The sequence below is a fragment of the Clupea harengus genome, chromosome 1 (genome assembly GCF_900700415.2).
Source record: "Clupea harengus chromosome 1, Ch_v2.0.2, whole genome shotgun sequence".
Taxonomy (NCBI): Eukaryota; Metazoa; Chordata; class Actinopteri; order Clupeiformes; family Clupeidae; genus Clupea; species Clupea harengus.
In genome coordinates this window covers 27,618,738-27,635,086 of record NC_045152.1, presented here as the reverse complement: position 1 = coordinate 27,635,086, position 16,349 = coordinate 27,618,738, and the positions used below count along the sequence as shown (strand labels likewise).

The following is a 16,349-nucleotide window of genomic DNA, read 5'->3' as shown; positions in this document are numbered from 1 at the left end:
AAAAGAGCTCTTATTCACATACACAATTGCGTGCACACACACACACACACACACACACACACACACACACACACACACACACACAAACACACACACACAAACAAACACTCACTCACACACACACTCACAATCGCACACACTCACACAGACACTCCCACACACACAGATATGTATGATCCTCTGCAAAATTCAAACAAGGAATTGTGGAAAGATTAAAAGTGACCAATGACATCAACTTTAGTTTCCCAGCAGCACTCAGAGAGAACCACACAAAGGGGCAATGGTGCACTCTGAGGAGAAATGGTGCACTCTGAGGAGCAATGGTGCACTCTGAGGAGCAATGGTGCACTCTGAGGAGCAATGGTGCACTCTGAGGAGCAATGGTGCACTCTGAGGAGAAATGGTGCACTCTGAGGAGCAATGGTGCACTCTGAGGCCTTAGCCATCCTGATTTCCAGTCCATTTCCATGTTTTCCAGCTGATCTTTGAGGCCTTGGGCTCTGTAAAGCGCTTTGAGACAGTGCCTTCTTTAATGACGCTATATAAATGAGTAAAATTGAATTGAATTGAATTCAATTGGGCTTTCTGAACTAGCTCTTTATGCCTAAACTTTACATTGACATTCAAGTAGGTTGCCAATGCACACATACTTAGAGTGTTTCATTTGAGATGGAAAGTAGAGGATGGACTGCATATTTGTGATGAAGGCAACAATTCAGAGGGAACATTATATGTCTTTGTATATACTGTTATATATATATATATATATATATATATATATATATATTCCATATACTGTATATATATTCCAGCCAGCTGAAATGGTAAACTCAAATGATGAAAACCAAAAGATGCAACCCTAGCGTGTGTGTGTGTGTGTGTGTGTGTGTGTGTGTGTGTGTGTGTGTGTGTGTGTGTGTGTGTATATATATATATATATCTGTATGATCTGTATGGAATCAGGTGTTTCATTTGCTGGATTGCAGGGATTGGCTTTGGGGTTGGGGTTCTGGGATTGCAAATCCTTCCAAATAGTACAGAAAGTTTCTTATTTGAAGACATATGCCACATGTTAGAGGTCTTTGAATGTTAATTACAAATCAGAATACCTCCCTCCAACTCCGAGCACACAGATGGGATTAAGGGCAGATGAAACAGCTGTGAACCGAGATGTGGCTCCTTACCCGCAGGACTAATTGGAAACCTCAAAGAGAGGGCTAAAGATGCAAGAAAGAGACGGATGAGAGGAAGAGAGGGATGACAGAAAGAGACGGATGAGAGAAAGAGGAACAGCCAGAACTGTGGTCACCCTCAGGCCTCATGGAAAGGCAACCCCACATGACAGTCCATCACTGCCACTGCTCTTCACTGAGGAATCTGAAAATGTTCTTGGTCGTCTGTCAAAAGAACCATAAAACTGTATAAGAGCCGCACGGAGTGGGGGGGGGGGGGGGGAGAGGGCTGGAAGAGGGATGGAAAGCAGCATGACTGTCTGTCCAAACACATGAGATCAAGTAAGATGAACATTTAATATTACAAGACAGATTCACTACAGGCTTATGGAGAGCTGTTGGTTTGTACAGAAAAACGAAATGAACTAAGATAATGGGCCCTAATTTCATCGACGGGCAATAAGCAAAGCAACAAGCAGTCCATCGTTCATGAACTAAAGCTAGCGTGTGACGTGTGCAAGCATTGCACTAACCTACCCATGTTTGCACTTTGGAGCTTGCTCATGGTATTAAATTAGCAAAATGATTTTGCCAAGTTATTAAATTAGCTTTAGTTCATGCGCAGCAGATTTTGCTCATTGCTTGTTGCTTTGCTCACTGCCGGTCAACAAAATTAGGGCCCCATGTGTACAAAGAGAAAATTAGATTAATATATATATAAAAACTATATTAATATATATAAAAATGATATTCATATATATTAAAACTATATTAATATAATAAAGACATGCTACTAGCTCAGTTGGTGCGATGTTTTTTCTTCAATATAATGTGTCCCACATGACTCAGCAACATATATAGCACAACAGCCCCCGTACGTACCATCCACTCAGTCCCAGCAAGCAAACTGCAAACACTGCTTTGTGTAAGAAGCCCCTAAAGCTACATTATTTCCCCCACTCTCTCCTTAAGGTGAAACAAATACAGAGGCAATTTAGAAGCAGAGGGGAAATCTGCTCACCAGACCTCTCTTCCAGTCGCCTCTGGATATGTGCGTGTATACTTTGGCGAAGGGCTGGTAAAACGCATGCCTTGTATCCCATAGCCAGTGATGAATATTCATTGAGCAAATATGAATGTTATTCTGTCTTCTTCATTTATATTCAACCACCCCCAACACAGAGACAAACACACACAAAAACAAACAAACAAGGCCGTTGGCACTTCTGCTCTCAGCTCACCGTGACGACCTTTGAACTCCATGCATTCGGTCAATGTTTACTTCCTGTCCCTTGACTGTCCGAGCCCAGACCAATTCTTTAACTTGAAAGATGCACAGCTGCGTGTGTGTGTGTGTGTGTGTGTGTGTGTGTGTGTGTGTGTGTGTGTGTAATATAAGCTGCCTGTGTGTCAAGGAAAGCACTGGCAAGCACCTTGCATTCTTACACACTGACACAGACTGATAGCTGCTACATTAAATATTATTTTTATAAGGCAAGGGGAAATATGCTTTGGGGTCAGTGGTGTACGTGATGAGTGCTACTAAAATGAACCTGGGATAAGATCATGTTACACACACACAGATGGTTACACACACCCACACAAACACAAATTAAAGGAGAATGTGGTAGCAGCATGGATCAAGTGTGCAGAGTCCATTGGCATACCACTTCACAGGCACTCATGATCCCCTGTGTGGGGGATCTGTGGTGAGGAGGGATGAAAGAAATAAAGAAAGAAAAAAAAGGAGAGAGAGTGTGTGTGTGTCTGTGTCTGTGTGTGTGTCTCTGTGTGTGTGCGTGCACGTGTGTGTGTGTGTGTGTGTGTGTCAGGAGCTTCACAGTGGTAGGAACCTGAACGTTGGGCCACGAAAATGTCAGGTAACCTGCCATGTTAAACATGACTACGGACAATCGTAATTGAAACAGAACCTCAGAATAGAAATTCTATTGCCATGAGCTCAGTGAACAAACACACAAACACCCGTCAAACTCATCGTATGGTTCATTTCCTTTACAGGCTTTGGCCTGATTGTGCACTTCTCCAATGGGCCAATAAGAACAGTGCCCTGAAGTTGACTATCTGGCTTCTGTGTGATGCTCAGTCTCAGCTCCCCGCTTCAAGCCACTCCTCCAATGGGGTCTCCACTATCTGCATAGTCTACTAGGCTGTACCTTTATGTCAGGCTAGGTCAACAGTCTGTGATTTGGACAACATCATTACAATGTTTCCAAGGGAAAACATTACACTGATCTACCCTTCCTTTTTTCTGTAAATAATAAAGAGTAAGCTACTTTATTCAGTCTCCATTCAAAAAGATCTTGGGTTATTTGAGCTTGCTTGCAAGGCTCAGACATAGCCTTACAATAGCAGAGCATTCATTACTGTGAAAGAACTGCCAGTGAATGTGCTATGCAGAAGAATTTGTTTGGGTGCAGCTGGCCTGTTTGCCTTTCTTGCTTTTCCTCTCGTTAACTCCTTCATAATTTGATTGTTTTTATTTCATTCGCCCTTAGGTTCTTCAACTATCATTTAATGATCATAATTTGTTTCCAAGTGAAGCCTTACGTACCATTTTAGTCTTAATAGTAGTGTTAGTCTAACTAGCAGCAGCTGTCTGGATTAATCCCTGTCCTTTGGCGTTTCCAACATGTTAAAGACAATCCTTTTACAAATTCATTTTTTTTTTTTTAAACAAATCTATTGACTATTTTAATTCATACTTCATGTATTTGCCTCATCACTAACTATAATAACTTGTAAAATGTGACAACGCCCTGTGTTATGATTAAAAGCTATTGCAGACTTTACCAGAATGTTAGCACACATCATCTCTCTTATGCAAACCCAATTGTTCCTTCTGCTGTTAGCGAGCTGTTACAGCTCACTGAGGACTTAAAGCACGATGTTGATCTATTAGCATCTTTCATAGCACATTGTTTCACAGTTTTGTATATAGGCCATAGTTTTGTAAAGGTAGGCAATACTTGTTCCAGACATTAAGCTCTAAATCTACTGTTAATGAGTTAATCTTTTCACACAAAGTTTCCACACTATTCTTTCTGCTTGTTTGTCTGCTTTTTTACTCAATTACTTACGAGACCTTTTTGTCTAAAGAGAATGCCGCACAGGAAAAGCTTACTGAAAATGTAACACTTACGGTCTAGCACCTGCTCTACTACGTGGACTACCAGAGTGTTGTAGCCACTCCATTCTGATGTGCAGCCCAATTGCTGACATTGTAGCTAGGTTTCTGGGTAAGATTCAGAGCGGGGCCCAGTCTAAAAGGTGAAATGATTAGCCCAGTGCACTCTAAAGGCGTCCTATCACAGGGCTCTGAGGCCTGTCCGTAAGTAAAGCTAGCCAGTCAGATGAGCTGTGCCTCTCAGATCCTCACTGCTGTCTGTATCTGTTTACACGTCTCTGATTTACACTGACGCAAACAGACACCCCTGGGAAAAACAAGTGCGTGTGTGTGTGTGTGTGAGAGAGAGAGAGACTGTGTGCATATGTGTGCGTGCGTGCATGCATGCGTGTGTGTGTGTGTGTAGACTCCTGCCTGTTGAAGTTTGAATGAACATGAACATAGACATATGTACTTAAAATTACGAGCATGTTGACACCCCTGGGAAAATGAGAAGACTAATGATGTGTGTGTATGTTTGTTTCTAAATGTGGACTCCTATAGGATTAGCAGAGCATACATTTGCATGACACATAGTATATGTGTTTGTGCATTCTGACACCTATGGGAACAAGTTGTATAGAAAATTCCCAACAATATATTGAACCACACTGCTAATTCAATTAATACAAACTCCATAAATACATACACCCAGCCACAGACACATACACACACGCACACACCTAAAAATACCAACAGTCAAATAAAACCAATAAAATCACAAATATAAGAGACTAGGTCGATACCACTGAGCATTGCTACTCACAACAAAAACGAAACTACTATGCCCAGGATGAATAGTTAATATTGGCAGGTCATAAACTCAATGTTTAATGACAACAGCATTCTCAAATTCTGTACATTTCTTTACAGATGTTAAAATTCCCCGTATTAGAATCTTTCTCCTGATCCTGTGCTTGCCTTGAATATCTCTTATAGTTCAGCACAACACATTCACATGGTAGGTCTTCACAATCATTACAATAATGTCAGAACTTAGTCTTGAGTTGTGTGGCCATTTGTAATAACCTGGTTCAACCTCTTGTGAAGTAATCCTGTATTTTGTCTGGTTTCTTTTTGAAAGCCATCAAGCCAATATGACATCAAATAGAAGAAATATCTATATGCAAAGCAGAGACTCAACTTGTATGATTGTATTGCATTATCACAACAAGAAATAACACAGGAAAACCAAAAGCAGATGACCATGATGGCGAACGCAAGCAAATCAGCACTAGGTTTGGAGCTCATGACTGCTTCAAAGGTGCCTGGCGGACTGCTGCTCTGCGTTCAGCTAGACTACTTGGATCCAGGTGTCAAACACATGTGTGCATTTTTATAATTAGATTGAGAGAAAATGCTCTCTAGGCAACTAGTGTGCTAATGAGGCCTCGGTTCCAAAAAAATCACACACACACACACACACACACACATGCTGAAAGCACTCTACCAGTGCCAGCTGGCACCCACGCTCATCCTTCAGTCAAAAACATATTTAGTGACCCTCCACAGACACACACACACACAAATACAACACAAACACACAACCAATTCTCTGCCCCATTTCTTGCTTCTACCATTCACACAGGTGGTCAAAGATTTAAGGTTTGATGTTTGTGTGCGTGCGTGTCAGTTAAATAAGATCTAGTTAAAACGAAAGCATATTTTAGAGTGAACCTCAGAGTGAATGGTATTAGCAGATGATGCCTTTCACCACTGCACTTTTTTTAAGGAAGCTAAAATCCCCGTTACTTCATTCTGGAAAATTCTTTCCACATATAATCCTCAATATCAGCCTTGCCAGAGGGGGGAGGCCTATAAAGACCTACACAGACACACATACACACATAAGGTACAGGGGGGAAAAAAACTTCTCTCAGACAGATGAAAGTACAAAGAGAAAGACCATTTCAAAGTTCATTTGTTTCATCATCCACTATTGCTTTCCATGGCTAACCCGCTACTAGTGTTAAAAGTCCATAGCAAGCTCAAGCGTGTTAGTGAGTTGGTTCACAGAGGTTCTGCTTATAGGTCCTATAAAACACCGGTAACACTTCATTTGGATTGTCCGCCTAGAGAGACTTTATAGATGGTTTGTTGAAATTCAAGTTCAGCCTTTTTAATTGTTCGCTGAACATCACCTTAACCAAACCCAACCCTTAAACCTAACCTTAACCATAAATTGTACTTAACAGTTTCAACAGATTGTTCTGTTTCTAATCTGAGCATCTGTAGATCAATAGGGGACCATCCAAATAAAGTGTGACCAAAAAAACTAAGCAAAAAAGATAATTGCAGAGGCAATTATATGGTGCTGTAAGATATTGAGAATCATAAGCGCAGTCCATCAATAGCCGCGTTTCCATAATCGCTGGGGAGCTAGTGCATGCCGAGGCCAGTTGCATCCCCATCGTCACGTCTGTGGATTGATGGTGCCTTCACTGGGCTTCCTTGGGGCTTGCAGCCAGGGGCTTTTGGCCCAACAATTACCCTTGGGCCAAGTAGGGCTAACTGGGGCCTGAGGCGTGTCAAGGTGAAAGACGTGGTTAGCGTAGCCAATTAAGAGAGGTTCAGCGCCAGAAGTAGTTATCTAGTCAGTATCAAATAACCTACAGGCTACCAAATAACCTTAACTTAAAAAAAAAAAAACGGAAACATTGTTGGAGCTGGACAGCACGCAAAATCAGGTCTCTGCTTAATATTTGTATAATAAAAATGCGCAATGGTAGCTTGGTCAAGTAGGGGAGACTGAACAACCAACACGATTTTAATACTTCTGATAGGTGTCGTTCTGACTAGGTTGATGGGCATAAAAGCTAAAAAATGTCAGGTTGCACTACCACCAGTCTGTGCATCAATTACAATCTAACCTGATTTTTCAGCACTTAAGTCACTACTTGAATCTGGCAGCAGTTTTGAGCAAGTGCTTTTTCTGGTTACTGGTTGATATTGGTGAATGAAATCAAATAATCAATTCAATTCAATTGTACATCATTATTGCGTAATGCTCCTAGTTAAAAGCTAAATAAAATTAACCCCATTACTCCAACAATAGTCTAGGAGGCTTTCCTGACCACTGGCTGGTTAATTGCAACTGACAACACTAGCAATGACAGTGCACTAGAGGGAAAGAGCATAAACTTCTCGAATCTGCCAGCATCGGCATCGCACTGAAGACGAGGGGCATTCCAGTGATGACATGTTTACTGTGCCCCAGAGAGAGATGACTCTTGGTCACACGCATTCCAATTTGGAAAACCCGCTAGCTTTCAAACAACGGCAAGGCGGAAGTGATGGATTGTTGAGGCAGTCGGGATCCCCTCCCTCATGGTGTGAGGTTGGATCAAAGACTGCCTGGCAGCCTGCTGGAGGGTGATTAAAAATGACCGCCAAGCAAGCCAATACGGCTGCTTCGGCATGTAATAAAACACTGAAAGAAAGCCTGACGCTATGAAGATATGGCAGTTCCCTATAGTGTGTGTCAGGCTACAGAGTAAGTATTTCACAGTGTTGATTCTGAAATATGCTACTGTAAGTGTTAAGCATTCCCTGAACGTAAACATGCCTCATTCCGGAGAGAACATGGGAGTCGACTTCTGAAAGGTTGTTGAAAGTGAGCTTCGAGAAGAAGCGTTTGGCAAGGGGCTTGGTTGGCACTTTGTAAAACCCTCTGGATTAAAAAGCCAAGAGCTATGGATAAAAGCTCTCCTCTGCCTCATTGAGATTGCCCACATAGCGCAGGACTCTCGGGGACTGATACAATTACACCCATAATCAGTTCTTCATAACAACTTATTTTTTCTGGCTGTGACCAATTGTTCTTCCAACATCAAGAAAACTCAAAACTCAGATTTAGAAAAAAACATTTTTGGTCCTTCTTTTTGGTAGTGGTGGTGGTAGTGGTAAGTGTGTGTGTGTGTGTGTGTGTGTGTGTGTTTGTGGATAGAGAATAATAATATGACATTTTCTATCAGATGGGCACACAGCAACCAGCTTAGGTTCCTGCCAGTATTACCCAGAATTCCCCTCAGTCTACACCACTTGGTCTGAATTTTTGAATTCCTGAATTCTTTTCTCTGGTTTGGCTGCTGCCTTAACAATCTCTCTCTCTCTCTCTTTCACTCTCTCTCTTTCTCTATCTTTCTCTCTCTCTCTCACCTTTGCAAAATTCTACAAATGTTTTTTTTTGTTTACTTCTTCCACATGATCTTCCAGTTCATCTCTCATTCATTGCTCTCTCTCGCTCTCATACAGACAACCTTCAAAAACAATGCACTATTGCTTATGAACCTTATACTGCAGTGTCAATTGTAATACATACCTTGAGGTTCAATCGTATTCATAAATAAAACACGATATTTTTAGGGTCTGGTGGAAGCCATACATAAATGCAGTAGCACACAAATAATGGCCCCTGAAGTTGCCCTGTGCTTCTGTGCTAAAAACTGTATGTATACATACAAACACACACACACACAAACACACACACACACGCACACATATGTGCATGGGTGTGTGTTTGTGTGAGAGAGAAAGTGAGTGTGAGAGAGTGAGTGAGTGAGTGAGTGAGTGAGTGAGTGAGTGAGTGAGTGTGTGTGTGTGAACGAGTGTGTATGAGAGAGAGAGATGAGTGACAGAAAGTGCGTGTGTGTGTGTGTGTGTGTGAGTGAGAGAGAGAAAAAGAGAAAGAGAGTCTGTGTATGTGTGTGTGTGTGTGTGTGTGTGTGGTTGGGATGGGAATGAGGCAGCAGCAGGAGATCATGATTTGGGCCCCTTCCTGTCTCCTCCTGTTGCCAGCCACCGCAGACCAGCAGCACACCAAAACTATGAGCAGTATTTTCAGCTCTGTAATTTAAAGCACACACAAATACAGAGAGAGAGAGAGCAAAAGAGAGAGAGAGAGAGAAAGAGAGAAATGCACAGCATCTTGCGTGCACACACGTGCACCACAACCAGCCTCACACCTCACACACGCTCAACTAATAATCTCAATTTTAGATGTAATGCTTGACGCAGGGCAGGGAAAAAATAGAAGGGCATTACCATGCTGATGAGATTGTATGTGTGTGCGTGTATGTGTGTGTGTGTGTGTGTGTGTGTGCGTGAGTGAGTAGGAGAGTGAGAGAGAGAGAGAGAGATAGAGAGAGAGGGAATGTTTTTGTGTGTGTATATAAAGACAAGTTCTGGGTGTGCTTGTGCGTGAAGGTATTGACCATTCATAGCTAGAATGACATTTTCATTTCAGGCACACACCCACTGCCCAGATCCAATAACGCAGAGAAAATAAGCCTAGTGAACTGAAATCACAACAAATGATTTTATTAAAAGTTCCCATCAGAACACCTTCCATCCAACTCACTATCTCTTTACACACACACACACACACACACACACACACACACACACACACACACAGAGAGAGAGAGAGAGAGCACAGTGGGCGTGTGCCAGCCACCTAAATACACACATGCACTGAAACACACACTTGCATTCACTCTGATTACAGATTGAGTCTGTTCTCCTCCTTCTGTCCAACTGCAAAATTACCCAGGGCTCTCTTTCCCGTAAATACCCCACAGGCTGCAATTACGTCTATATATACATATATACATACACGTGTGGCACACACACACTGACAGACACACATCAGAGCACCTGCCTGCAAGAGCTCAGAAATCAACACACTTATTCAATTCAGTCCTCAGCCTGAAAAAGTTACCAGGATCTGTCAGGAGAGCACGGTCACTGACAACACATTCTCTGTTAGCTTTGATAATTGCATGCGGCTATTATTTACTTGGTATTATTCCATGAAAGACAAATTATTATGCTTTGCTTTTACTTTTTTCAGATTTGAGGTTATGTTTGTGTCAGCATGGGAATGTGGGACTGAAGATAAACCGGTCAGAGCCTTCTGAGAAGAAATACATTATTGGTAAGCCAAAACACACAAACAAATAATAGTGCATTGGAAAAAAGTGAGAGAATGTGCGTGTGTGTGTGTGCTGTGTGTGTGTGTGTGTGTGTGTGCTGTGTGTGTGTGTGTGTGTGTGAGTGACAGTGAACGAACACAGATGCACATGAACACACAACCACAGCGTGGCATGAGTAACTGCCTGTGATGAGGCACAGGACTGGGAGTGTGTGTTTAAATGTTGTGGCATTGATATGTGTACACCAACGCTTCACACCCTCCATGAGAAACAATTATGGGGTTCGTCAAGTATGTTCATGTGGTGTGTGGTGAGGCTGTATGTGTGTATGTGTCTGATTGAGTATGAGTGTTTGTTTACGTGAATGAGAAAGAGAGAGAGAGAGAGAGAGAGAGAGAGAGAGAGAGAGAGAAAAGATCCTTGTCTGTGCAAAGCTAATGGCATGTTAATGACAATGTAAATTATCTGAAAGCCAACATGGAACTGTGTCTCACTGACCTGAAACCGCTGCATTGCAAGCAGACTGTACCCACACTCACACACACACACACACACACACACACACACACACAAACGATTTAGCAGGTGTAAACAGGGTTAGAGATAGTGGTCACTGCTACATAAAATAGAGGGACTGTTCCAGAACAAAGGGCTCTAATAATGTCATGAGCTGGGACTGATAAAACATCATTACCCCTGCTGCTCACACACTTAATAACACTTAATCTAATGCAGAATGGATTGGATCACAGAAGCTGTTTGGCATGCACTGAATTTATCTAGACATGATCTGGAGGAGCTGTATGTGAGTACGCAAATGTCAGAATCAGGTGGACCTGGTACAAAGTCTGTGTAATGTCCCATTGAGCCCATGTGTGAATAGAGTAGGTCGTTGTACGGAGAATTTACAAAAAGCGAGTGAGCGTGGTGATGACACCCCAGGCCTTCACGCTGCCTTCACTCACACGTTACTGAAACAAATGATACAAATGATACTGTGCAGTCATAGTTTTTTTTTTTTAGCTTAAACTTCAATACATAGCACAACCACCTAGCAACCTAGCGGTAATTAGCTAGCTATCTCACATTTCAAGAGAAACATAGTTGTTCATGTTCGCTAGCAAGGTAGCTAGCAAGCTATTTCTTAATATTAAGTTAGCATAGGGTGACCAGACGTCCCGGTTTTACCGGGACAGTCCCGATTTTGAGTTGCGTGTCCCGAGTCCCGACAAAAACCTGTCGGGACGCTAAAATGTCCCGGTTTACACCAACCACTATGAAATTGTCCCGGTTGTCAGCGATTACATAGCTGATGTGGTTTTATTATAGCCCGATCATTAACTAAACCCATGTAGAAAGACTAATAAAGCGCCCAGCGTATGATTTGAACAATGTGTGTGTGTGTGTGTCAATCAATCGTAGCGGTCTGCGTCTGCATAATCTGTGCAGCCAGCGTTACAATGTATATTTGTAAACATTGTTGCAAAGCCTCTTCTTATTGGTCTTGTTTTAACGGTCAGGCTATATCAATAGCTAGGCTACACTACGACAATGCCGAAGACAATTTTGCTGACACCTGTGCGCAATTTCACAGCAGGCTTTCAGCCAATTAAATGATACTTCATCAAATTCACTCCTGTAACAAATATACGGAATTAATGTTTCCAATAGGGTGTGTGTGTGTTGTTGGAATAACACTGGTAACACTTTACGCTAAGAGTACAGGATACAATTATCATGAATTCACGCATGAATTCATTGATGTAGTATATGTATTATTATGCATTATGTCATTAATGATTCATGTATTACTGCATTCCTTAATATCCCATGAATCATCAGGAACTGACGTGTTCATAGTATGTCATTCGTGACCTTATAAATGAACAACACAACTAAAGCATTAGGTATGGCACATCATTATGAATTATGATTTAATAAGTATGATCATAATTATTTATTTTTATGCAAAACAATGTGGTCATCACTGCGCAAATTCTGATTTGAACACAACTTGTGCATAATAATGTACCCACCTAATGCTTTAGTTGATGTGTTGTTCATGCATGAGGTCATGAATGAGAGGCTATGAACTCATGTCAATTCCTGATGATTCATAAGATATAAAGGAATGAAGTAAATCACAATAATAATTCATAATTCATGTACCCTTACTGTAAAGTGTCACCATAACTTTAGTTCAAGCCTGTGGCAGCAGTTCAAAATAGTTAGTTTATTGCCATGCAATGAAAAATACCTTTTCACAAACTTTTTCACAAGTTCAGTGGGTACATTTTCCAAAATAATGCTTTAATTCTGAAAAATAAAGTTGGTCCCACACAAAACTAACTCACTCAATGTCTTTTAATATTATTTCTTAGATATGTAGGCTACATAGAAAATGCATGAATAATAACTGAGATACCCCATTATGTTGTGAACAGTAGGCCTACGTGTGCTGTTGGCAAAATCTATGTCTATGTCTGACCTGGGCTGGCACATGTTCAGGATAAAAAGCGTGCACGAGCATTACGGTCACGGGCAAAGTGTCCCGGTTTTAGGTCCGGGAAATCTGGTCACCCTAAGTTAGCAAGAAAACATTCACAACTGAAATTGCAGCTACTAACGGATATCTAGCCAACTTGTTTAGTTCTGCAACCCAGTAACCACAAGCCATGAGTGCCCATAAGTGACCAGCGACAAAGCGTTTTTTCTTTCTCCTGTGTCACCATACAGTAAACCATTTTCAGTAGGTAAGAATACGTCTGACATGGACAATTTCCTGTTTCCTGTATGCTAAATGTGTGAAAGGGTAATTCTCCGGACATTGTCATTTGTCATTTGAGAAACCGGCCAAAGATGCAATCTCTTGAGAGCTCAGTGTCTGTTTCCCTGATAGTACAAGGGTTTGTGATTTTCAGCGATGACACTGTCTGTGGGCCTGTGTTTGGATGGGGTTCAGATCAGAAAGACACACACACACACAACTGTGGTTATACAGCGTTAGCCTTGAGGTCACAAGCCCAAGCCCTTTCCCATGGTTGTCATGGTACCCATGGCAAACATATTTAACCTGACTTGAATCAATTAATTAATTTGTTTTTGTATGTGAGTCTGTCTTTGTGTGTGTGTGTGTGTGTGTGTGTGTGTGTGTGTGTGTGTGTGTGTGTGTGTGAGAGAGAGAGAAAGAGATTTACTGTACCTGCACAGTGGTCAACTGAGCTCTCGGGTCAAAGATGCGCAGCTTTTTATCCTAGGCAAGAAAAAAAGCAGAAAACAAACACCGTTAGCAGAAATGTAGGTCACAAAATAGTTGTTAAGAGAGTGTTGTTTTGTAGACTCAAGTCAAATCAGAGCTTTCCCAAAATGTAGGTACAACGTGAAAGAGAAGTGCTTGAGTTTTTCAGAGTGGAAAAGACCCTCAGAGACCAATGCCCCTCGTCCTACACTTGTCCATTTAGATCCTGTGGACTACCCTTATGTGTACGCTCAATTGGCGCGTCTGCTAAAGGGACGTTTGGAATGCAAAAAGTTTATATGGGGCTGCCATGCCCCAAGATGACCTGCCTTTTTTCCATATAAAAAAATGTATGGGGCTCGTGTGAGTGTTGAGTACATCCGCAGTAGAGTGGAAACCCGTGGCGATCCCCCCCTCTTTCTGCCAGGACTCAACGCTACTGCATCACCATGATGGGATATCACAGAATACTCATATGGGAGCTATCAACAGAGGAGTTCTCGGTTGGGGGAGCGGGGAGGAACAAACGGCTCTGAGGCTCTGAGGAGGCGCAGGCATTGATTGTGTGGAAATGTGAGGCCTGCTGTGGGCAAGTTGCAAGCGGCGCTTCCCTGGGCAACTGTCATCAACATACCATGCATCTAATCGCAACCAGACACCCACAGTCCCCTCAGTATGTGAAGGGTATCACCATGTGTGTCCCTAAAAAAAAAACTCACACAAAATACATTTTAATCAGTGCCTTGAAATGGAATACACATATCTGGTCAATTCGATTCAATTCCACAAATACAAGAGCCTAGGGGTCTCAGGTCTCTCAAACTAATCATAATGCATACTGTCAGCCTATCATTCCAACATGGGGACACCACACCATAAAAAATGTGCACTAGTCATGATTTCTGCTCATCATACTCTCACACATCAGCACCACTCTCATATTGTACAAAATGTTCCTGCTGTCCCCCACCCCCGTCCCCACACACACACACACACACACACACACACACACACACACACACACACACACCAATTAAACCATGTCTTTCAATGTCAGTGGTGTTTTAAGAGTGCTACACTGGCATTTCCACAGCCACCACGCCATGTCACTGCAAGCTGACTGCTTGCCTGTTTATAGGTCTGCAGGGCAAACACTGTCAGCCAACCCACCGACTTCACTAAGCAGTGAGGATTCCACACCCCTGACCTCCAGACAGGACACAGCACGACACAGCACAGCCCAACTCCTCACTCCTCTGCTACTTTCACTGAGCTAGATTGACTGACAACCACAAATTAGCACACACCCCAGATAAACACAAACCAATTGGTCCTATATATCCTTAAGTTCTAAAAGCAGTCTTAACAAAACCAATAAGCCTCGCGCACACACTGGGCAGCTGTTCAATCAGAGACCACTTCCTGAGACTCTTGTCAATGCGCTCACCCCGATGCACACAAACAGTTATTACTCCTCAGCCCATGGACGTGTTGTGTAATTCCTCCCACCTAGCAACTACTGTTAAATCAGCTGGACTAGCATATCAGTACCGATGCACACATGGAAACACTACTGAAACAAGCAACAAAACAACGTACCTTACATTTAATAAAATACCCATAATAGCTCATTATCATGTGCTTAAATTAGGAGTGCCATCTTATTGCTACTTCTCTATGCTATAATCAAAGCCTCACTCGTGTCATGTCTTGGCCATCCATTTCATTGGCTGTTTATAGGTTAGAATAGCAAACATGGGCTGTTCCAGGCAGGGGGATGAGAGGCATGCTATGGCCCACCCACTGGGTTCTGTAGATTCCATAAGCCCCTCTTAAGACGGGGCAAGTAGCTCAGCTCATCGCTCCTCAACAGAGCTACGCCCATCAACTACAAATTCAGTAATTAGGCCAAAACCAAGTGCATGTATTTCCATTTACACACACAAACACACACACACACACACACACACACACACACACACACCAAAGCAACAGTCCAGGAATGTGCCTAAATATTGTGATGATGTGTGAAGACACAGCTGTTCAATTAAAGGACTGAAGTCATTTTCAGCCTGTCCTTAATGAGGACCTCTCGCAAACACTCACAAATCAGTCCGTGTGATCACAGACCAGAGTTCTTTCAGTTTCCAGGGGGATGACAGCTATTGGTTTACGGGTCTGCAAAGGCCCAGAGGATTTGACAAGCTGTGCCATGGTTGCGTGATGCCAGCACGAGTTGTATATACACATATGCACGAGCGCACGCACACACAAACACACGCACACGCACACACACACACACACACACACACACACACAGAGACACCATTATTTGTTTCTGTTTTATCCTCTCATGATCACTTTCCTGTCCTAAATCCATGTCAAAACATCATAATGTAATAGTAAACATCATAAATGTTTAAAGCATGCTAAAATTGTATTCCCCTCGAAAATTGCAGTCGCATCATAGGCACTTTTAATCCTTTACAGACACGATGACTTCTGTTTTAACTGGCAGCACTGACTCTCTGTAATAAGGACTAGCAGCACAGTTTAGACAGCTCTAAGAAGAAACAGATGGAACAGATATGGGCAGAGTGGTGACAATATTGGCATCATAGATTTCTAAGATTCACAGTGATATATAATTATTATTACTATATACATAAACGTTGAGTAACTACAAGAAACAAAATACAATGTCACTGTCTTACAATAATTTAATGAGGGGGTTTTCCTTTCTACCAGTAAGGTCAACTGACTACATCTTCAGAGAAAATGGCCAAAGACTTTGTGTGTGCGTGTGTGTGTTCTCATTTCCC

General features: G+C 42.1%; 1 protein-coding gene across 2 annotated transcripts in view; it reads right to left on the bottom strand.

Annotated features, from left to right (window-relative positions):
• The window catches only part of LOC105910115 (mitochondrial import inner membrane translocase subunit tim16), a 91,518-nt gene that overhangs the window by 62,044 nt on the left and 13,125 nt on the right, over nt 1-16,349 (bottom strand). For both annotated transcript variants that reach the window (XM_012838799.3, XM_031574440.2), the window contains exon 7: nt 13,492-13,542. In XM_012838799.3, coding sequence (XP_012694253.2) covers nt 13,492-13,542 — 51 coding nt within the window. The remainder of the gene's footprint in view (nt 1-13,491; nt 13,543-16,349) is intronic.